The 22,769-nt window shown below is 38.9% G+C and overlaps 2 protein-coding genes across 2 annotated transcripts in view; both read left to right on the top strand.

Moving 5' to 3' along the window:
* Positions 1 to 15,019, top strand: part of LRRC1 (leucine rich repeat containing 1) — a 71,071-nt gene extending 56,052 nt beyond the window's left edge. Inside the window, exons 10-14 of the mRNA XM_054629397.2 lie at positions 688 to 771; positions 9,032 to 9,147; positions 10,081 to 10,253; positions 11,771 to 11,907; positions 13,735 to 15,019. Coding sequence (XP_054485372.1) covers positions 688 to 771; positions 9,032 to 9,147; positions 10,081 to 10,253; positions 11,771 to 11,907; positions 13,735 to 13,893 — 669 coding nt within the window. The 3' untranslated portion in view covers positions 13,894 to 15,019. The remainder of the gene's footprint in view (positions 1 to 687; positions 772 to 9,031; positions 9,148 to 10,080; positions 10,254 to 11,770; positions 11,908 to 13,734) is intronic.
* A 200-nt stretch (positions 15,020 to 15,219) lies between these two features.
* LOC143693612 (uncharacterized) overlaps positions 15,220 to 22,769 on the top strand; it is a 29,761-nt gene continuing 22,211 nt past the window's right edge. The window contains exons 1-2 of the mRNA XM_077175968.1: positions 15,220 to 15,244; positions 15,893 to 16,002. Coding sequence (XP_077032083.1) covers positions 15,220 to 15,244; positions 15,893 to 16,002 — 135 coding nt within the window. The remainder of the gene's footprint in view (positions 15,245 to 15,892; positions 16,003 to 22,769) is intronic.

The following is a 22,769-nucleotide window of genomic DNA, read 5'->3' as shown; positions in this document are numbered from 1 at the left end:
TGTGTTGTATTGCATTATTGCCAGTTTTTGCTGTGCATTATCTGGATCAGTCTTGCTGGAACTGAATAGAAGCCCTGAGCACTGCAGAACTTGTACTGCTCCTTGCTCTGCTGATCTGCTCTAGACAGGTGTTAAATATGATATGTGGTCAATTAAAATCTCAGAATTCCTTCTGTTAGGTGTTTCCTTCCATTATTTTGAAACTTCATGTGACAGTGACACTTGGAGAGTAGCTGTCTTTAAATAAACTAGGTTTGAGCATTTCTTAAGTTCAGCTGGTACTTGGTTGAGTTAGAAGCTTAAGACTGTTAAGAAGATGCCTCTCCAACAGTCAATTCATAGCACCTGAGTTAGGAGATAGCTAACTGAGAAGCAAATTTGGGAGTGTAAAGTTGGATAATACATGCTATGTACATGCATTCTGTACACAACTGTTATGTGTCCATTATTGTAGTGCTGAGATAATTAATGAGTGAATTTGTGTTAGAAACTGACATTCCTAGACACTTGCTCTGCAGTATAAACCTTTGGATCTTCTTTGGAAAGTCTGGCAGTAATGAGGATTAACTACACTGCAATTTTGAAAGTGGATCGACTGTTAATTAATTTTAAAAGTGAGTTAAGTGGTTTTTCCTGACTCTGTTTATTTATGAATTGTTTGTATATTATTTTGTTTTTTTGGCACAGTCATTGCCGAAGAGCATTGGAAAACTAAAGAAGCTGAACAATTTGAATGCTGATAGAAACAAATTAACATCTTTGCCCAAAGAGGTAAGTTTTGTGCAGATGACATTGTAGAAACAGAAAACTCTTGATTTCAAATGCCTATGAGAAGTAGCAGGCAACTTTGGTCCAGTGGGTATTCTTTCCAAACTGATCACAACCAGAAACTTGTCCACTAGATCTGAACTGTAGTGATTTGGTGGCTTGGAAGTCCAAAATGTCTTTGCAGTTGAACAGAAAGGCTTGGATCTAATTAGCTTGTAACTAACTTGGGTCTAATTAACTTTTAACTGGTAATTCCCAGTGTGGATGTCAGGTCCTGCACTATATGAAGACTTGGAGTTCTGGTAGGGTGAATGCAACACCAATATGTCTCTTCTGCATCTGGTATGAAACTACTGCCACACTCTTCCTTACCTCACTCCTGTGACCAATATCAAAGGGAATGTTTCATACTCTGAAAAGTGGCTCAGTGACTGTCTTGACTGTCTTTTTGGTGTTGGAGATCTCTGGACTACTTTTGCCCTTAAATATAGGGACCTGACATGACCAAGATACCTCAAATTTTACAGCATGAGCACTAGGACTTCTTGTCTGTTGTAACAGAATGGAATGAAATGAGGCTAGAGTTTGTGTTGTGAAACTAAATATAATGAAGGCTTTACAAGTTTAGTTCAGCAGTAAATTGTGGAAAGAATCTGGGAAAGCATGCTCCTGTGATAGGAGCATGGAGCTGTGAGTTGGTTCTGTTTGTACTATTTTTTCCTCTGTAATTTTTATCCAAGTAGTTCTCCCTTTAAATTTTGCTATCTAGCATGTGGCTCTGAGCTTTTGTTCTCCACTTTCAGTCACTTAAGGAGAAGGAGGGTTATGTACTCAGGTGACAGCCAATGGATGGAAATTGAGAGGAGTATCAGCTGTGGCTCACTTCCTTATGGAGCTTGGACAGCTCAAGAAGGAGGTGTGAGAAAGAAGTGAAGTGACAAGGAGATGGGTGAGAGCTGATTGTCTGAAGAAAAGGGATCAAGCAGGGGCAGAGGATGCTGCTGTGGCACTGGCAGCAATAATTCTGGTGTCCTGGGTCTGAGTTGCTCAGGCCAGTCACCTAATTGAGGGAAGGTGAGAAGTGAGAGACATGTGAGTACTGCAGCTTTTCTAGCAGAACAGTGTCTTCCCTGCTGTAGTGCTTCTGGTTCTGAACAAAGAATTGTGACAGGGCTTACCCAGACAGGTTGCATGATGGCTAGCAAGAGACAGGACCCTGGGAAGACTACTAGGATTGGTATGTGATAGCAGTTTTCATCATAAGATATGCTGAGTTGGAAGGAACCCATCAGGAGTCCACCTCCTGGCCCTGCACATGACACCCCAAGAGTCATCCCATGTGCCTGAGAGCATTGTCCAAACACTTCCTGAACTCTCAGGCTGTGCTGTGACCACTGCCCTGGGGAGCTGTTCCAGTGCCCAACCACCCTGGGTGAAGAACCGTCCTGTAATATCCAGCCTACACCTCCCTTGGCACAACTTCAGGGCATTCCCTTGGATTCTGTCACTTTTCACCACAGAGAAGAGATCAGTGCCTGCCCCTCCTCTTCCTCCATGAGGAAGCTGTAACTGCAGTGAGGTCTGCCCTCAGTCACCTCCTCTCCAGGCTGAACAGACCCAGTGACCTCAGTCGCTCCTCATACGGCTTCCCCTCAAAGCCCTTCACCATCTTTCTTGCCCTCTTTTGGATGCTCTCTAATAGCTTAATATCTTTCTGATCTTGTGTTCATTCAGCAGAAGACTTCTTTGCTAAAATACCTGTACTTGAGACTTGTGCAGTTTTATGTCCACTCCACCTTTGAGCAGAATTGTTCTGAGTTTTGCATGGAAAGTTTTACTGGTACAGTTTATTTCCAGATTGGCCATTAATAGCTTGTGTAGTGTATAAGCACTTTTCTCAGTTAATGGAATATGTGGTATTGGAGGTGGTGCATAAGGGCAGTCAGTGTGGCTTGGAAGGAGCAGGGACAGGAGCAGGCAAGAGGAGAGGGCTCAGCTGCAGAAGCAGGTGAAGCAGGGTGAATATGGAGTGTGTCTGTTTGGGGGTATAGTGGGGTCAGGGCTCAGTGCAGAACAATAGAGGCATTAATACTGAGCAAGATACTGAAGGCTTGGAACCAGCAATGTTTTTCAGAGAGGGAATGTGTTGCTCAGTTGGTGAAGGAGCTGGGAGATATCCAAGGGTGAAGTGAAAAATGAGAAAGTGTCTAGAGAACATCAGTGCACATGAGAGAGGGAGGGGGACACCTGCACAGAAGTGGAATGGAGATAGAGATGAGCCTGTGTTTGGAGAAGGTGAGTAATGAGAAAATGGAAGGTAGTGTCTGGAGTCAGGTGAGCTTTGGGGCGTTGTGGAAGTCCAGGAAATAAAAATGAGAGAGGGTGGTTCCCAAGGGAGCTTGGCAGGGAAACAGAGGAAGCAGAGCTCTTTGGCTCCCTATCAATGATTTTGAAATAGAATTTTTGTATTTCCTTTAAAGGTGTCCACACAAATATGTCTGTCTCATTAGAACAAATGCCTTGAAATTACTTGTAAAGATTTTATGCTTTGCTCTGCCAATATTTCATTTTTTATTATTTAATTTTAAAGGAAGTCAGCCCTTCTCTAACTGTGGGGTCATCTCACTCTTGATCAGCGCATTTGAATTCCAAGCTGGTAATGTTACAAATAAAAAGAATAAACAACTCAAGTTCAAGCTTCTGACAGAAGTAATTTTAAACACCTCTGCCTGCTCTATGTTGTTTAAGATGTTTCCTGAGACAGTATGGCCAAGACTGGGGTCTCAGACCTCTGCACATCAAAATTAGTACTTGTACAAAATCAATACTTGTGAGTCCCAACTCACAGAAGCAGAGTTGGATGCAGAAACAGGGTGTATACACTGGAGATATTTTTCCTCAGTATCTTTTCCTTTATGTGTTTTTGTTACCTCTTCCATTCTTTCTCTGCCTTACAGAGTGCTAGAGCAGCTGTGCATATGTGGTCTTCATCCCAATAAAAACTGGATGTGGGAGAGGCTGTTACTGGTTTCTATTGGAGAGGGGTAGAGACAGAGTTTGTAATGTGTGTAGAAAAAAGTGGAATTCAGCTGGAGAGAAGAGTACATGTACCCAATATTGTATCTGCTTGGTGTTGCCAGAATTAGTCCTGTAGCAAAGACCACTTTTATAGGTGGGATGGTGAAAATTATGTGCCTGGTGAGATAATCTCTGAGTTTTAGATGTACTGTGGTGTTGTGTGTTTTTTTTGGGGGGGAAGGGGGTAGAAGGATGTTGATTTGAGTTTGTTTTGTTAACAGTTTAAGAGAATTTGATTTTGAGTCACTGTGTTAAACCATTACATGGCAAGATGGCTTCAAGGCACACTTGTAAAACCATTCTTTATCTTTTGGTGTAAAATGTCTTGACTTGGGATTATTGAGGAGTTTGTATGCAAATACACCTTCAAAGTTTCCTGGTTCAAAGGTTCTTCTGTATTGTATGGTGATAAAGGTAAAACCTGGAAGAATTGAATGTGTGACCAAGGCTTGAGTCACTGACAGATTTCATCTACAGCCTCTCGTTCTGCAGCTTAGTGCCTCTCTGACTGAAGTGGTAAAACAGACTTCAGCAAGAACTGAGAATGTCTAAACCTGTTCATAGTTAGAAATGTTTTTCCCCTTAAACTTGAAAGACCTGCCTGGTGACTCTTTGGTATTGAAATTTCACCCTGGCACAGGAATGCTGATGAAACTGCTGTGTTGATTTTGGCACTTGCATAAATAACCTCCTTGGAATGTTTTCCAGTTTATATGCTTTTGTTAATGAGTCTTTACACCCAGCAGAGATCTGGTAACGTGTCCTTCCTGGCTCTGAGGTATATTGTGAGAATTATTACTCCATTAGGTAAAACTACAGGGGATTTTTTGGCAATAACTGTGCTTTTAAAATTTTTTTAAAATTAATAGGGACCACTTTGTTTTTTCTGATTTTAACTTTTGATGTCCTGTCTCTTTCTTCATTTGTGTCGAAGTATGTGTGTCTCAGAGGTAAAAAAAAAAGGGTACTAAGGAAAAGTGCAGGAAAATTTAAACTTGTCTTGAGTCAGAGGCCTGAGAAGCTGTCTTGGTGAGCTCCTCTCCTACTATTCACCAGTAGTGCAGGAGGTGTTGAAGTGAGTTTGCTGAAGATTTTTGTAGCCTATTTAAAGTTAATAATAACAACAACAGAATAATAGTAATAATTTGGTCAATTTTTTCCACCCCTAAATGTATTCTGTGTTTGGAGTTAAAGAATTAGTATTCTTTATGTGGAGCAAAGGAAAATTCTGACTTTATTTACTTTGAACCCAAACAAAATGTTGGATATGACATGCTGGAAAATATTTTGCAACACAAGAGGAACTGTGTTTAAATTACCACTACATTTATCAGACTTGTATAAGTCTGTGAGAGTTTTTGGTGCTGACAGCTGTTTTGAGAGTTGAATAAGAGAGATGTGTCACTGGACTTTTAGCTATTCACATGACAACTGAAGACTGATCATTACAGTATTTGTCATAATGTATTTTTTTTCCATTGTTTATAGCTGTGTGGGAGATGCTAACTGGTAAAGGACAGCAGAATTGATTCAGAGCTTTTGAGTAGTAAAGAGATCTACTTTAGAGTCATTAGAAACACCAGCACAGAAGCATTCTTTTAAGGCTTGCAGTTTGTGGAGGACTGTCTAAGATGGACTAGTACTGGATGTATGAATGGCAAAAAGCAGGAGGGTGAAGTGCTAAATGCTGGTCATGATGAGAACATAGGGGGAGTTTTAGCAACTGAGCTGATGTCCTATGTTTGTCCAACCCTTACTGTTTCTCCAGAATGAGGAAGCTGTTAGAAAGATGAGCCTCAGACTGAGACAGAAGAAAAGAGCAATAAGATCATCCATTACAGGGTTTAAAGGGTTGAAGTTTTGTGTGGAATCCAGAGGTCTCCTAGTGACAATCATCCTCTCAATCAAGCCTACCTGAATGCATATATGCAGTTTTGTTCTGTCTTCATAGTACCAAAGATCTTAAAACTAGTACTTCATAGTAATGACCATTTACTGCCTGACTGAACCATGGGCATTGTTTTTGTGGCTTTCCTTTATCTAGGCTCACTGTTCTTTGGAGTTGGTGTGATGTGACAAGTCAATAACCCTTAAACTAAAGTTGCTAAAATGAACTAAGTCTCAGGAGTACGACTTAAGCATGCACAACTCATGTGAGATGTTTTCTTGATGTCCTGCTCACTACAGAAGAGTGTGAGGACTTCTTTAAGCCTCCAGTCCTTGGAACAGTTACTCACGTGCCTAGAACTAAGCACATGCTTGTCCCCATTAAGTGAAGTCTGTGCTGGAAATGCAGTGTGTGCTTAACTGGTGAATGGGCTTGTGGCCTCAGCTGTGTCCTTGGTGCAGATGTGGTGGTCTGGCACAGTTTGTTGTGAGCATGTGACCCTTGGAAAGCATGGCTCTTCCTCAGTTAGCCACTCTGAGCCAAACCAGTGATGTTCTGGTACCGTGTAACTTCCTGGTGGCCCCAACAGTGTTTTCCTTTCCGCATGCCATATAGTGTGTGCACTTTGCCTCCGTGGTATGGCTTCATGTTTAGGTTTTCGAACATTGGACCTGGTGTCTTTCTGTACTGCTGGATGGGTGCCATCTTTGTTTGAAATGACAAAGATTTTAGTTGATTTTTAACTGTCAGCTTGTCTTTTTTTCCTTTGTGGTATCTCATTTAATGCTGCCCATTAAATGCTGTCTGCATTTTCTAAAAACAGTTTCGTTAAAAAAAAATTCAGTGTCTCTTTTTTATCTACCCTACTACCCTATTAAAATAAAAGGTCTTCACTACCTTTGAATGAAACAAAACCTTTGAACAGCAGCCTGTTGACTGATAGAGAGCAAAGTTAAATTAACTGAAGTTTAAATGATTTATGAGTTACAGCCCTCTTTGGCAGTAGAAGAATGTATGTTCTGTCTCCATTTGTTGGCATGCTCTTGTCCAGTATGGATAAAGAAAAATAAATTGAACATCTCTTGTATTTTCTTAATTGTTAGCCGCTTGGAAAATTATGGGTCAGGTAAATTGATAACCCTGTAAGTATTCTTCAGTCCATGGTTCTCCTATTCCTTTCATTAAACTGCTTTAAATGCATGATGACTCAGGCTGTCCCAATTCCACTGCTGCATTTTTCCATTGTCAAAATTACAGAAATTTTGGTCTCATCAGGGCTGCATGGCTTTACTTTGTTTGTTTGGCTAACCTGTTTGGATCTCCATGCTCCAAGACTGAGTAACACAAACTTCATTCATGAAAAGGGACACTTTGTGTACACTGAGGGCATCACTTGCCAGCTCATTAACATTCCCTAATTGTATTTCTTGCTTTTCACAGCTCCTCATGTTAGCAGCACCAATTAGACACTTAGTGTGTGTATATATTGTTTTAAATATCACACTGTGTTCTGTGAACGTGTGAAGGCACATTATTTAAGAATTTATACACACTTTAAAGTGAATAGTGGAATTCTTGAACCAAGAAATGTTTGCTTACTATTTGAGTGCTGGTTTCTAAGGGCTTTGATTCACAAGCTAAAATGGCTTGCAAGGTTCATGCTTCTGTTGTGCACACAGGGCTGGGAAAACTGATAATCTTGTGAAATAGCTGCATCTTAGAAGTGCAGTGATTTAAGGGAAATAGCACAGATTTTGTTTTGTCAAGAATGTAGCACTTGAACTTTCTGCTGTAAATGGCTTGTGAATCAGAAGCCTTAAGCAGCTGATTGCTGTTTTCTTCTGTTAAAAAGCATTTATGATACAGAGGAAGGTGAGTGGAATGTAACTGCTCCATTTGTTTTATTTTGTGAGTCACAGTTGCATCCTTTAAAAGTGGCTTTTTCCTTAGTAAATAGCGTACGTTAAATCAACACTATTTTTCCTTTGACTAGTTAAAATATTTTGTGCTGTTTGTCTTTAATCTCAGTCTTGGGTTTGGACTGAATTGTGGGTTTTGCAAAGACACAACTGACAGTTAACAAGAACACAATCATTTCATCTTAGTTTTGGGGACTCCTGGCCAAGGCATAGTTACATATTGGCTATAGTGTGAGAGGAGAACCTTCTTAGATGTATGTCAGTATAGATGTCCTCTCATTTTTGAACTGAGGTTTTCCACTGTGTTTAGCTTGGACTCTAACGCACTAATTAGATTCTAAGTCCGCTTAACTTGAAAGCTTGAAATGGCATTGGGATATTTTGCCTCTATTACTTGGAGTAAGAAAAGAAAAATTTTTTTCCCCTTCTTCTGGTGAGTTTTGGAACTGGCAAACAAACAACAATGCTTTTTGAAACTCTGTATGATAAGCAAACAAAGGTAAGTTTCCTTTGTTAATAGGAACAAAGAGTTACTTGAAGCAGCTTTTGAGTTGCTACAACTAATAATCTTCCTGTTTATAGAAGTTCCCTCTGGAACATAAAGTTGGAATGAGTTTTTTCTTAAATCAGTTGTGGGGAGTTTGTCTTTCTGAAAGCAGCTACCTTTGGTGCAAGATGTAGGTTTTTAAAGGCAAAACTGAAAAATGCCATCTTTGCACTCAAAGAACGCAAATGGTTATAATTGGATAAATTGATAGAGACAGACGATATTAGATTAAAGAAGGCCAGTTCATGTGGGAATTGTGTTGAAATGAGGTGCTTCTAATGAATCAGGGCATCAAAGATTTTACTCAGTGTTCTGCTTCTAGTGAGCTCTTCATTAATCTTTGTGGACTCAACAAATTTTGGGAGTTGGTTGGTATATTTAGCATTTTGTCTTGCTTCAAGGCCCATTGCACTTGCTTGGATAAAAAGTTGCCATGAGGAAAGAATGAATTAATATGTAAAACCTAGAGCTAGAAAACGTTAAGTGTATGGTTTTTTGTGAATGTTGGGCACAGAATAGCTTCTGTGGACACTGGTTTCTTCTGGGTGTGGAAGGCTCTGAAAGGTAGCTAAAATGTGACCTATATGTAAAGTTATCCATTATTTGCAGATACAGATGTTCAAGACAGTGCTCCTACAGACTTGCTTTAGGTCAGACTTCTTGGAAGCTGACACTTGTTTGCAGTCTGTACCTCTGGGGCAGTGTCTGGCAGGCACTGTAGCTTGAATGTGCTGTGACACACTCTGTGACCCGCACTGCATGCCTTTGTTACACTGTGGTACTGCAACAAAACCAGACTTGCTTTTTTTTTTCCCCTCTTCTCAAATGTAGGTTGGGGGCTGCTGCAGTCTTAACGTCTTTTCTGTACGTGACAACAGATTATCTCGAATTCCCTCTGAAATTTCACAGGCCACTGAACTTCATGTCCTGGATGTTGCTGGAAACAGGCAAGAGATTTTTTTATATTCATGTTCTTTTGCTGTATTTACTTAATTCTTTCTGATAGCAAAAGATACTATGTCTAAGAAGAGAGTAATAAAAAACCAGTTATGACATTCATGTCAGTGTTACTGCTGAAATTGTCAAAGCAGTCTTCCCCCTGGGCCAAAAGTAACATAAATTGTGTGTTGTCATGAGTGTGATTTTTGGATTACTTTGACCCTGAGGAAGAAATTGGATTTTTTAAAAAAACCCTCTGGATTCATATATTTCTGTATTAAAACGGAGAATCTAGGCAATGGATAGAGCTTCAGGTGAAACTACCAAGCTGTAATGTCAAGTGGCACCAATATTGAGTGTTGTATCTTCATGATACAGTGTGACTAACAAGGAAGGCCACTTTGACCTTGGAGCTTCTCACAAATCTTCAAACATCAACATACAAAAATAAGGGGATTAAAGCATAAACCAGCAAATTAGTTCAGCTTCTTAGTAGGAAGTTAAATAAAAAAGCAACCCCAAAACAGAAGAAAAGCGAATGGTATCTCATCTGTCCAGTATAATTGTCTCACAGGCCCTTACGTATTTCTGTTCTAGCCCCTGTTCACATGTAAAGCTCCTGATGGGAAGCAGCTGTCTGCCTTCCAGGGCACTTTACTGCAGTAGAGAAAGCTCAGCATAGTTTTACCTGGTTTTCAGCTTCAGAGGATTATAAAGTTATAATAAAGTTAAGCTGCAGGTTTGTTGTTTTTTGTTGTTGGTTTTTTTTTTTAAGAATGGAGTACTTGGAATTGATGACTACTGCAATGCCTTCTATTACAGGCATTAATTTCAATCCTGTTTGTTCCAACTCAATGATGTATACTTGAGCTAACTTCATGACCATCTATTCAGACTCTCAGGCTTTGCCCTGACTTTTTTACTTTCCTTTTTTGAACTAGGCTGACGTATCTTCCCATTTCACTGACTACGTTAAGGCTGAAGGCTTTGTGGCTATCTGATAACCAGTCCCAACCTCTGCTGACATTTCAGACTGACACAGACCCTGAAACAGGAGAAAAGATTTTAACATGTGTATTACTTCCTCAGATGCCTTCTGAGTCTGGTTGCCAAGGTGAGTGCCTAGAACCAGCTTTTCATTATGTACAGAATTATTACTTCTTTGTTTACTGAGTCCCATAAAGGTTTGTAAAATGTGCATAAGCTCTAGTGTGCAAAGTAGTGAAGTTCTGGTTGAATTTTCAATATTAAACCTTTTTTTTCTATTATCCTATGAGTCTTCAGAAGACTTCAAAACTTGGCACTGAGTGTTATTGAAAATACAATGACAGCTACAATAAATAAAATACATATCTGGAAGAAAAAGAATTACTCATATCACTATTTTGAGGCTTGCCAAGTGGGCCCAGTAGTGGTGTCCATATTTGTGTACATTGATTATACATCTTATATACATATATATATGGAAGAATGGTGGCTTTCCATCTTCAATTTCTTTACCAGCAAAACAAATTGCATGGCAAATAGTAAACAGTGGACTTTCTACTTTTTAGCAAGCTACTTTTCTTTCAAGCAGAGGTGCCGTACAGTAGCTTTATTATATTCATTAACAAGTGTAGAATTGCAGTATAAGCTGCTTTTACCTTCTGTGATGAAACTTACCTCTGGGTCAGGTGGAGCCATCAACTCTTTTGTTGGCTGTGTTGCTGCTCCAGTAACTTCTGAATGTTTTTCTCCTCAAGCTTTTAGAGCTGTATGAGAACATTCAAGGGGATTCATCTGAGCTAATATTTAAATTTCCGCTGTAATGACTGGAGAGTGATTTATCCCATCCAAGAATGGACTTTTAAAAGAAAATCATGTGGATTCTTCTCCACTGAGTACAAAGGGGCCTGAGGAGAAAAAATCAGCTGTGGGTATCTGTATTGTAGGTACCCAGGCTTAATTCCAATGTTTCAATCATATATGCTGGAGCAAATAGAAACCATTAAAACAGTAGGACTGTAGAAATGTCTCCGTTTTCAGCTCCTGGATTTTAATAGTTAAGAATTAAAATAAATGTATGAATTAACCCCATTGGAATTAGAGAGGATTAAGCTAGTTCAAGAAGAGTAACAGAGGTTGACTTGACTTCCTTTAAAGACGTCACTACTAAAATTAGATTTCCTCCTCTCCAGATGAATCTCATGACTTCAAGGGTAGAAAGCATGGAATTTAGATTGTTGGATGTGTTTGCCTAGCAATACTGAAAGGATGAGGTTAGTAAAAGCAATGATCCTATGTTATGAAATGCTATTTAGGGAACTGGCTAATGTCAGCTGGCAGCCATGTTCCACAAGAAAAGCATTATAGTGGCAAGTATATTAAATAATATAGCCAGTACTCCTAAACTCTGAAACAGTCCAAGTACAGAAATTCCTAATTTATACAAAAACCATTTAGTGTATGTACTTGATAACAGAAAACTAATGCAAGTTCTGTTTTCTTCCAAAAACAGTAGAAATAGCCACTTGTAAGTATTGGACGAGTGATTGTGCAGATGTTGCAATTATGAACAGTAAAGCATGTTGATTGTGTGACTTCACATGCATGTTGCTGTGAATCTTGAGTTGCATTTTCCTGTTCTAACAGATAACCTACCACGATGTGGTGCATTGGAGAGTTTGGTGAATGAGATGTCAGATGAAACGTGGAATGAGCGGGCGGTGAACAGAGTCAGTGCAATTCGCTTCTTAGAAGATGAAAAAGATGAAGAGGAAAATGAAATGGTATGTTTTCCAACCTTTGGATACCTCCAGATACTGTGACATTAATGCAGAAGTATAAAAAGTCTGTGAGCATTCTTGCTGTAAATATTTCAGCTTGGACTGCATGCTTTGTGTGTACATTTGGAAAAGAAACTGTTCATGTTGGCTGCTGAAGCTTTTTATGTTGACTTTGAATGCCTTTGTTTTTTCTGCTTTGAATATAACTTTCATATTCTGATGCAGGATAGTCTTCTGTTTTGCTTTGTTTTTCTCTGTCTGCTCAGGATGTTTTGTTTCCAGAAAGAAGATAGGATCTTTCTCTGCATCTGTGAAGCTTTACTGCCTGAAAGTATATAGGGTCTAATTTAGGATTCCAGCACTCTGGCATGTGTCTCCATTAAGTTTGCTATTGTTTGTCTCTCTAATTTCTATTTCCAATCTCTTTTGTGCTCTCTCTCATTCTTTTTTTTCTTTTTTTTTTTTAACTCCACCATTTGCATTGAACCAACCATAGTGTCCATAAACAGCAGGAATGTTGCTCATTAGTTTCCCACTTAAACAAAGGATGTGGGAACATCTGTCACTGTACTTATAAGACCTCTCCATTAAGTTAGGCTCTGCATATCCTGAAGATCAAAACACAACACGATCTGTAGTTTTACTAGCTTTTAGTAACAATTAAAACTCCTTGTCAAGATTAACACTGCTTCAGTCACATTTTCAGCGTGCTCTGGTGCTCTGAAATGTTGCTGGTGGTCCTTGCTAGATCTCAGCTTGAGATCCTTCAGGGCACTGTCTGGATTGTTTTAGTTTAAAAAGTCATTACAAAACCTCTTGCTTTAGTTTGGAAATGAGCAAGTAAGGTAGTTGCTTACTCCAAAGCAGCAGAAACAAAGTGTCTCTTAGCAGGCTTGATTCACTGACTGATAGGGAGTTCAGAATAATGCTGCTTAACAGCTCTGCCAACCTGAGAATGTCCATAGAGTAGTGAGGGCTCAGCTGTTGAGGATAAGTGCTTGATTTGCCTGATTTGAAGCAAGAACCTTCCTATTAGAAAAGTTAATGATCTTACTGAGGAGAAGGAAGGGTAAATTTCCAAAGCAGTCTTGACCAAAGCACCCACATGTGGGTCATCAGTTCTGCTGTTCTGCTGTTCTCCGTACAGTTTACATGCATGCCACTAAAAAGTAATTGCATGTATACATGTATTATACCTATATTGTATTTGTGGTGTTCTGTTGTCTCCAGCCTGGGTGCTAACTGGAGTTTTTGTGAATCTTGTTTTCCTTGTAAAGGTTTCAGCACAATGATAGACATTCTTCTGTCTAAGGAGGGAGAGAAATGCTCCTCCCTCTCAAGGTGCTTGTTCTCAATTAACTAAAGAACTAGACTGTGTGGTGGGGCAAATGGAGCTCCACACAAACACTGTTTAAAACTGTAAAGAGATCTTGTGGGATTCTTTCAAAATCAGATGAATGTTTGAAGTGTGATCTTAAATCACTTGTATGGTTTTGCGGAGAAAAAAAGTCCCCAAGTATAGTTATGAAAGAAATCTTCACTTCATAACTTTTAGTTGTACTTTACATAAGTGGCTTTCAGATTAGCATTCCAAAAGAGGACAAAATTTGCTCTTAGAGACTTCTTAAAACCTCTTTCCCTGTCTTCATAAACAAGTAGCTTTTAAAGTAATGCTCAGCACAGAGCATTGTAGTTTGAAAAGGAAAAGGGGGAAAAAGGGAAAAAAATTGATACTTACTATTTGGTATGTGAATGCTGAAGCCTTTTAAGTGTGTGTTGTTTTTGCAGAGAGACAAAGGCAAAACCACTTATTGCACTGTTTATTTTTAGAGAACACTTCTAAGGCGAGCCACTCCACACCCTGGAGAATTAAAGAACATGAAAAAGACAGTGGAGAATTTACGGAATGATATGAATGCTGCTAAAGGACTGGATTCAAACAAAAACGAGGTCAATAATGCCATTGACAGAGTGACCACTTCTGTGTAGAGTTCCATCTCCAGGTTTTACCTCCTGTGTCTTCCCCTGCTGTTGAAATGTTCCTGTCGTCTCCTGGGACCTCACTGAGCCCCTTTCTGTTTTTAACCAGAACCTGATTCATCGTCTCCATACACACGAAAAGTGCAGCCCGCTGGAAGAAAGTGCCTTATTTCATCCAGGCAGTAAACCAATAATTTCCAAATCAATATTGTAATTTTAATAGTCCTAGGCTTTTTTAAGTTTAATACACTACTGTATGCAGAATACAATATTTTTGTCTTAAACACAGGGGAAATAATGCTTTTCTTTTCCAGAGTGCTGGGATATCTTCTTCCCAGTGGCTGGATGTGCTGGTGAGAAATATAGTTTTGTGGGAAATCAATACACTTTTTTTATTTTTTTGGCAGCTCAGATGGTGTAAATTTTAAATTTTTGTATAGGACTTTCATAACAAGATGATGTATTTCATTTTTAAGAGAAAATTTATCTTGAGCGGTACATATTTTAGTATTTGTGGAAGAGAACAAGTTTCATGGACAACTGTATTCATTTGTTTGTACCACCCATTGTGCCTTATTGTGTTTGGTATGTCATATTAGTCTTAAATATAGCAATTCTTGAGGAAAGTGAGTAGATTTGGTCTCCTGCTTTAGATATGTTCTTCTTTTTGGACAATAATTTGTCGGGAATTTTACAGCACAGAACTTATGTTTATATTATGGGATCTTAGGATGTGAAGCACAAATGTTAGTTTTGTTGTAAACAGAATTAAGATGAAATGACCAAACTGCTATTGTTTATTACATAATGCACTCACACTTTAACTTAGTTGTAATGAAACATCTTGGTTTGGATGCCTTGTTGCATTGCAGTCACTAGAAGTTCATGCTTCCATTGTTTTTTTTTAAATGTGCCATCTGTAAAATAACTTGAAAAACAGCACGATAGACTTTCAGAAGCACAGTATGAAATTAGTTTTATGTATTACACAAGAAAGCATGATTCTTTAAAGTGCTTTGGTGGTTTTATAAAAATTTATAAAACCATAATAAAAACATCTTTAAAAGCTTCAGTAGATGTGATGTATCATTAAAACAGCAATTAAAGTATCTCTGCATTAATGCTGTCATTGTAACTGTGTTGCACTTCAATTGCCCAATGCTGATTTCAGGGTCTTACTAAATCTGTGGGTTTTGATTTGTTTATAAAGGTAAGTATTAACTGAGTTTAATTCAGTAAATAACAATTTTGCAAAAGCCTCATAAAGACTGATGTTGATGTCTCTGGGTTCTGTTCATTTCTCTTCCCCAAGATTCCTCATTTAAGCTTCGAGACATGGTTTTGCAGGGGGATGCTGGAGGTTTGTAGGTGTTAGGTCAGTTCAGTGGTAGTGCAGTTTTATTCTTCTCAAGGGAGAGTTCTCCTGCTTATTCTTGGTAGGCTGCTGTTAAAATAAAACCAAAAATAAATTCAGGTTCTGGTACAGCTGACTCCAGCCTTGGGTGGAATTTTCTTTTTAAAGTACTTACTGGAATCAACACAACAGAAGTTTAAAAGTGTAGTAAACCCTGTACCCAAGAAAGCAGCAACAAACCCATTTGAGATGAAAGGAAGTTCCTAAAAAAGACAGTTCCTAAAAAAAGCCAAAGGCAGCAAGACTCTGTGATGCCAGTTTCTCATTTGGAGGCTGTGGCTTGTTTTGTTTTTAGCATCTGCTCCATCAGCAAGATGAATGTGTAAAGCCTTGCCTGACCTGCCACCAGATGAAAATAATGAATTGCCCTTGTGCACCTACTGCAGTCAGAACAAGATGTAAATCCTGTTGCAGCTCTGTGACATGTTGTGCTGTGTTGTTTGCTTTTGGTACATTCCAGCAGGCTCATGGAGGCTGCTGCAGCCCACAAACTCACCACAAGGCAAGCACTACTTGCTGCATCCACTTGGGCACAAAGTAACTGGTCAACAGTCAGTATTTTTTACTTTGGTGATTTTTTTTTTTTTTAAATAGTGGAAGGAATATTTGTTGTGGTTTCTCTGGCTTCAGATAAACGAGTGAGTGATCCAGACTGGTTGCCTTCATTTGGAACAGTTTCACGCTCCTGCACCCAAGGATGGCTGGTATTGTTTCCTTATGGTCATCTCAGCCAAAGATGGGTGCTGTGATGGGTGTATTGCATATTGAAGGTGTTTGCTTCATGAGAGATTAGAGGAGCTGAAGTCCATCATCAGACCAGCCAGCTGCTTATGAGTGTTGGCATTCCTTGCTTTTCACTGCCATCTTTCTTCACTTTGTTAGCCTGTGTAGTGGAAATCTGGATTTTTGTTATGTTTTTTCAGTCAGTATCTGGGGAGAGATAAAGGAGGAGGTGTATTTTTCAGGTTTCTACAGTAATGCTGTGTAGCACTGTATCTCATGAATGTCCTTCCTTTATGCTTTTTGGTGAGGCAGTTTGAGATTCTGCTCTGCTGCAGGTAGTTCAGCAGTGTGTACAAGGCTGTGTAGTGTTTGAGTCTGGCAGTAAGTGTAATTTCCAGGGTGCACCTTGAGGTATGTCAACAGCCAGTGGTGGTATGGAATAAGAGCAGATGAAGTGTTGTTTTTCAGGGCTGACAAGGTGCTTGGATTCTTGCTGTGCAAACAGAGACAAGTGGTTGCCCTTTCTCTCCTCCTAATGCTGCTTCAGAGTGACTTGCCTGTCATTCTATTTGATCAAACCTCCATCAGTCTAGACCTCAGGAGTCCCTGTCATCTCTTGAGTGATCCATGTGTGTGCCATTTTATAGAGTGGTTGAAGTACCCTTCTCCACTGGGTAATAACATTTCCAGTGCTGATAACATTTCAGGCAGTTTTAACTCTGTTTTATAGCCAGAAAAAGTTGATGACACATGTTGTGATGAAGCAATGTCTGTCCTTGAAAGCTTGAGCCCTCTCTTCCTAGTTTCTGGGGTTTTTCTCTTGCTGATGCTTTGAGGAGCCTGAGTAGTGAATATGATTCTAACTCCTTTCTCTATAAACTTTTCCTTCTTTACTTTGTCTTTTGAGAGGTGGGTTTAATGGCAAGAGGCTACAAAATTTGCATGCTGTTTTATTAGCTATAAACAGGTAACCAGGGTGAATCAACTGACCACAGTGGTGGAGTGGATTTAATATTAACCTGCCAGTTACTGCATACAAGTTCTCTATATTCAAAGTCACAATTCCTAGTCTTAAAAGAATAAGAAGAAAAAAAGCACTCTGGTGCTACTGTAGTTAGTGTAGCAATGGATTTTTCCATCCCCTGTGTGTTGCTCCAGGCTTTTCCCACAACTTCCCACAAGTTTATGAGTTGAGATTATTTTTCTGGCTTAAGTTCCATATTTTTGATAATCAGTGTATTGTAGGAGAGTGTGTACTGGAAACTTGTGTAACACTGCTCTTTCCAGCAAGTGACTTGTTTGTGTCCTGCTTGGCCTGCTTCTGGTCTAGCACTGATGCTTTACCAGGGCTGGCTGAGCAGCTTTTTGCTGATCAGCTGTTTAACAGGTTTCACTACTTGGAGCTCATAATTTCAGTTTTTAAGAGAGAGTAGTGATGCCAGGAATTTAATTTTATTAAAAGTGCATTTTTTAGTATATTGGTTTATACTATCCAGGTTTGCTGTAAATGTCTGCCTGCTACTGAGACAGAAGCACACTGTTTATCAGAAATGTCTAGACCTTTTGTTAATGGAAAATTCGCCACCATTCTTTGCCTTGACTCCAGAAAATAAAATTACTTTAGTTTTTCCATTGACTTGATAAGAGTGTTTCCATCTTCAGTTTCTGACAAACACACAAATGGGTTTTTGTGCTTGGATTGCTGTCAGGAAATGTGACAAAAGCTGGTCTTGAGTATCAGTAATTGTTTTGGGTGTTCCCTTTCTCCTGAAGCAATTGTGAAATTTTGTGAAATTTTCAGTGGGACGGTGCCTCTGTCTTTTATTGTGAAGTCAGGGCTATAATCATTGTTCCACCAGCTGAATGAAGAATGTGATTTTTTATTTTTTTTCCAAAGTGGGTAGCACATGCTTGATTTGAGCTGCCTCTATGAGTTGCTTTGCAGGAGCCATTCTGTCTCCTCTTCTGGTGGGTGTTGGAGACACTGTTTGTTTCATTGCCTGTTGTGCAGTTCTTGTGGCAGTGCTCTGGTCAGTCATGGCTTCTGCCAGAGCAGAGGGCTTGGAGGAAGGAGCTCAATGAGCGTAGCTGTGAGCTAACTTCAGGTTCAAGGGTTCATGGCAGTCTGGTTTTGAATTTGTAACCTGTTCAGGGTGTTTGCCTCTAAACACTGTTGTTACTAGCCCATTAACTCTGAGATCTTAACAAGTAGTTATCTTTTCTCAGGAGAAGACCTCTCCTGAAAATACAGTATCACTACTGTCCATGGAGAGAACTGTGTGGCTCCTCAGTGATGTTTCAGAGAAGGGTTTTAGCAAACCTTCCTCAGCATTAAAACCAGGAAGTGGACACCTGATGTGCAGTAACCTTTGACACTGTTTCTCTGATGTGCTCATCTGTAGCTGGGAATGTTTTCTTGGCTGAAATCTCTGGTGTGCAGCTGGTGCTAACAGCCAAACACAAAATGTTAGCAACGCGCACTGTGGAAGACCACTGCTGACTGCAGTACCTTTCCTCGAGAACCACAGATGCACACAGAGCTTGGAAATACCACTAAAGCATCAGCAGCTTGCATTTCAGTTTGTAAGCATCCCCAGTATAAGGCAGAGAAAGTTTTAGTTGGACACAAAACTAATTAAATGCTTCAAAGTTCCTGTCTTCTTTTTCTCCTGAAGCAAACTCGGGCAAGTTGTGGCGATGTGCTTGTGATGGAAACAGTCTATGCTGTGTGTGATGCTATGATCACTCTCAGTAAGTTGCCAGTTTCACTCAGTTGCAAAATAAATGGGCTGCTTTAAATCATTCTGAAGTTGCTTATAGGAGATAGGATTGTCCCATACTTCTGGGACATGAAACATTATAATCATGACTACATCCTTATAAACATGAGTGAATTTCTTTATAGTTTATTAATGGCATGCTCGTGGATTTCCACTAAGCAACTTAAAACCAAATCCAAATGAACTAACAAAAAGGTTTGTTTCAATATTACTGATGACTTTTCTTCATTCATAAAGGGAGAAAACTTCAAGTCTGAAGAGTATTTGCATAGTGGATGTTTTTAGGATAACCTACAGCAATCTTTAAAATTGTATTTTCAGAAAATTAAAAAAATCTTATCTTGATAGTTAATACTTGAGTATCTGAGTTTGAAATTAAATTGTGTATTTACTGCTAGCAAAGTGTATAAGGCTTGCTTCTATAATCAGTTTAGGCAGCTTTTATACTGCCTCTCCTCCAGTGGAAGCATATTCAAGGATGCCTTTGTTTCAGCAGTGTTTTTGTTTAGCTTTGTTTCTTGTGAGTTACACAAAGCTTTCTTAGAAACAGCCTTTTGTACTTTAAAAAGGGAATGAATCTGAAATAGTTTTTGATTAGTAGAATATATAATGTATAGTTGTACTTTGAAGCAGGAAAGTGTTTATGTTCTAGGAAATGCATCCTTAAAACCATTTTCTCTCCCATAATTGTGCTGTTTAAGCAAATCATCTTTTAAATAGAAAAATAGGTGAGAATGTGTATTTGGGGTTTTGAGTTGAATTGTAGTAGCAGGTGTATGGCCATTGAAATGGATTCTACTTGCCAGTGGAGACCAGGCTGTGGCTGTAAGCAGGGTGTTGCACTGTCACTGTGATTTCAGAGACAAAGGAGGCTTTCATATCTTGGCTTTTATTGTTAGGCTATTTTGGATTCTCTTTCATTTACCAGAATGTTTTAGGGTGATACATAGCATTTGCACACCTTTGTTTTCTGGAGGAAATTTATACTCTAGGGGATCTATTAGTGGGATCTTATCAAATAGACACCTTGTGCTTTATGAGAACAATTTCTGCTCTTAACTACAGGGGTATGATACACAGCAGTAGTTATGTCATAGAGAGACTGCCTTTGAAAAGATGAAAAACATGTTGAAAGGAGGTAAAAACGTCACTTGACTTCTGGTGAAATACTGAAGCAAAATAGTCTGTTACCAATCAGTTAGACTCATTAACAGTGAAGGGAGAAGAAAAATGTGTTTCCATGGAACATAATAACTGCTAGGCTGATAAATATTTTCTCCCTCCAAACACTTCTGGTTTTACAAAACAAGCAGTGCTACACCACCCACATACCCATGAAGCTTAAAGCCCTAAATACAGAATTTGCCTTCTTTTTTTCATTCCAGTTACTGTTAACAAAGTGTAAATCTATGTGCATCTCACTTTGTGTTTGTTGCTAATGACTGAAACCAATAATATTTTAATTTTTTTTTGGTCTTAGCTTCCCCACATATGAAACACAAGAAAGAACTTCCAAACTCTACCTGTGTAGTAAGAAAACCAATTATAATCTGTAAAATTCTGTAAGGAGAACTGATTTTTCTTTCTTCATAGTAGGATATTTGCCTGTAGCCTCCTGTCTCAAAGCATGGCCCTGTAGTATTTAATAAAATGAAAATGAGCTAATAAATTACTGGAAGTTTTTAAAGAGAGCTTCATTTTTGGAGTACAAATCTGCTATCTATTACCTGAACGACATTGAAGGATAATGGAAACTTGTTGCCCATCTAAATCAGTTTTCATTAATACATTAGAATAAAGAATCAGTTTCATTTTTGGCAGGGAAAACAAAATCCAGTAAAAAAATCAGACTGAGAGGTTGAATTCACTATCTTAATTCCAGCCCTCTCAGTTTTCTTTCATCAAAAAGTACCAAGTTTTAAAAAACAATTGGGGATTAAGATTTGTTTGCAAAACAATATTAGCCTGCACTCACAGCAGTAGTATTCATTGGCTTGGTTACTCTATTTTACTTTGTGGAAGTATAATTAATGTGTTTTGCATATAGCAGGTACATGCAAATGTAGACTAAAGGGCATTTCTAATTGTTCCATTCCATCTTTTACTATTGATGCAACCAAATCATGAAACTGCTTTCATAGAGATAATGATATCCACAGTACTATGCAGAGCTCATGAAAATTCTTTGCCAGAATTTTTCTGTTGTTTCTATTTCCCTTGTAGCACTGAAGATCAATAATATTAAAGACTAAATTTTGTTGGGGTACAGGCATTAAACAGGTACTTAAATTTCCTTACCAGCTGTATGTCAGCATGAGGAAAAGCCTCCTGCCACAGGAGAAGGCAGACAGGGAGCAGGAGTGCCCTTAGCTCTGTGTTCCCAGCTGAACTGCAGGGGGCACAGGGATGTAAAATCTACTGATGTTCATCACCTTTGCATACAGGAGGCTGCCACTGCAGCTGAGTCTATGCCTGAAATGATGAAGGGATTGTCAGCATAAGCTTAATTTGAAATCTGTCTGTTACTTTGAGAGAATAGTCTTTTACTGGTTTTACAGAATTTGGCAGGCTGAGTTTGAGAAGATGTTTAGGATTAGGGATCAGGGTTGAACAAGGATGAGATGTTTTCTTGGAAGAAGTGAAATGCTTCACTGTACCTATGTTTATTTTTAGAGTGAAATTGCTTTATGACTGCCTAATGAGCTTAAAAGTTGACAAGGATTTAAGCTGTGTCTTGAAATACCCTGAACATTGAGAGATGGCACATTAGCCAGTCTGAAATACAACTGTCCAAGGCACTAGCAAACAATTTCACTGAGTATACTGTTTATCTGATTAGAATTGCTATCCCCCTAGTTAATATTCACAAAAAGCAAGATTTCTGGTTTTTTGTCCCAGACGAGTGTGAAAAAATATCAGGAGATATCCTGCCTTGCATTTTGAATTGTCAGGAGGAAAGGGAGACACTGCTGTGTTGTGATTGTTTTGCTGCTTTCCCATTGATCAACTAAATTGACAATCAGCTCCACTGTCCTGAGCAATGTGGTTTAGAATAACCAGAAATATGGGCTATTTACCAGCAAATAGCAATATCACTGAGTGTCAGTGCAGTTCAAAATGTGGTGTAACAGCAAATTTCCTGCAGGAAAAGGCCAATCATGCCTTCCTTTTACAATACAAATAATCCTCTGATGAGATTATCATCTCTTCAAGACTCACAGAAAGGTCTAGGCTGTTTTCCAGTTACATGCTGGGATACTGTGCATTTCAATTTCCTAGTGTTTTCAGCCATCCTAAAACTGAAAGCAAATGAAGAATCCCAAGGGGACCACCTTCTTTGGCAGCTGAAGATGAATCAGTGTGTCCAGCATGAACAGTCTTGTCCTATTTCCTTGTCTTTTTCCACCTTAGATCTAATAGAGATGGTGACATCTGGGTTGCTCGTAGCAGCAGCATTTCTGTGTGTGTGTGTGTATGTAACCATTCTGCATTTAAAAAGGAAAACAAAAACTTAAAGAACTGTTAAATCTGAATCAAATACCTGTTAAAACACGTGAAAATCACCATGTGCTTCTGATTGCCCACCACAAACTTGCCGAAAATTGTTTGTGTTTGTTTTCTCCATTGATGTACCTTATTTGTTTGGCATCAGGCTGCTTTTTGCCACTGGATTTGTATTACTGTAAGAAAATGCAGAAATGAAATTTAAAGAAAGCTTCAAAGAAAGATAAAGGTTACTTTGAAAAATTGCCTCTAAAATCCAGCATGTAAGCAACCTTGACACAACTTGTCATGTATAAACTTCTGAGCGAGAAAGGTGGAGTATTTTGGATGCAAATAAATAATGGACATTTTGGGATAACTGAACTATAATCACTTTGTAAATCAGCAATCCTTAAAAGATCAGTCAAGTGTTGTGGTTTCTATTGGTACCATTCAACAAATGAAACATTTTATTTAATGGATAA

Source organism: Agelaius phoeniceus, chromosome 3, assembly GCF_051311805.1.
Source record: "Agelaius phoeniceus isolate bAgePho1 chromosome 3, bAgePho1.hap1, whole genome shotgun sequence".
NCBI classification, from domain to species: Eukaryota; Metazoa; Chordata; class Aves; order Passeriformes; family Icteridae; genus Agelaius; species Agelaius phoeniceus.
This window is presented reverse-complemented; position numbering and strand designations above follow the sequence as displayed.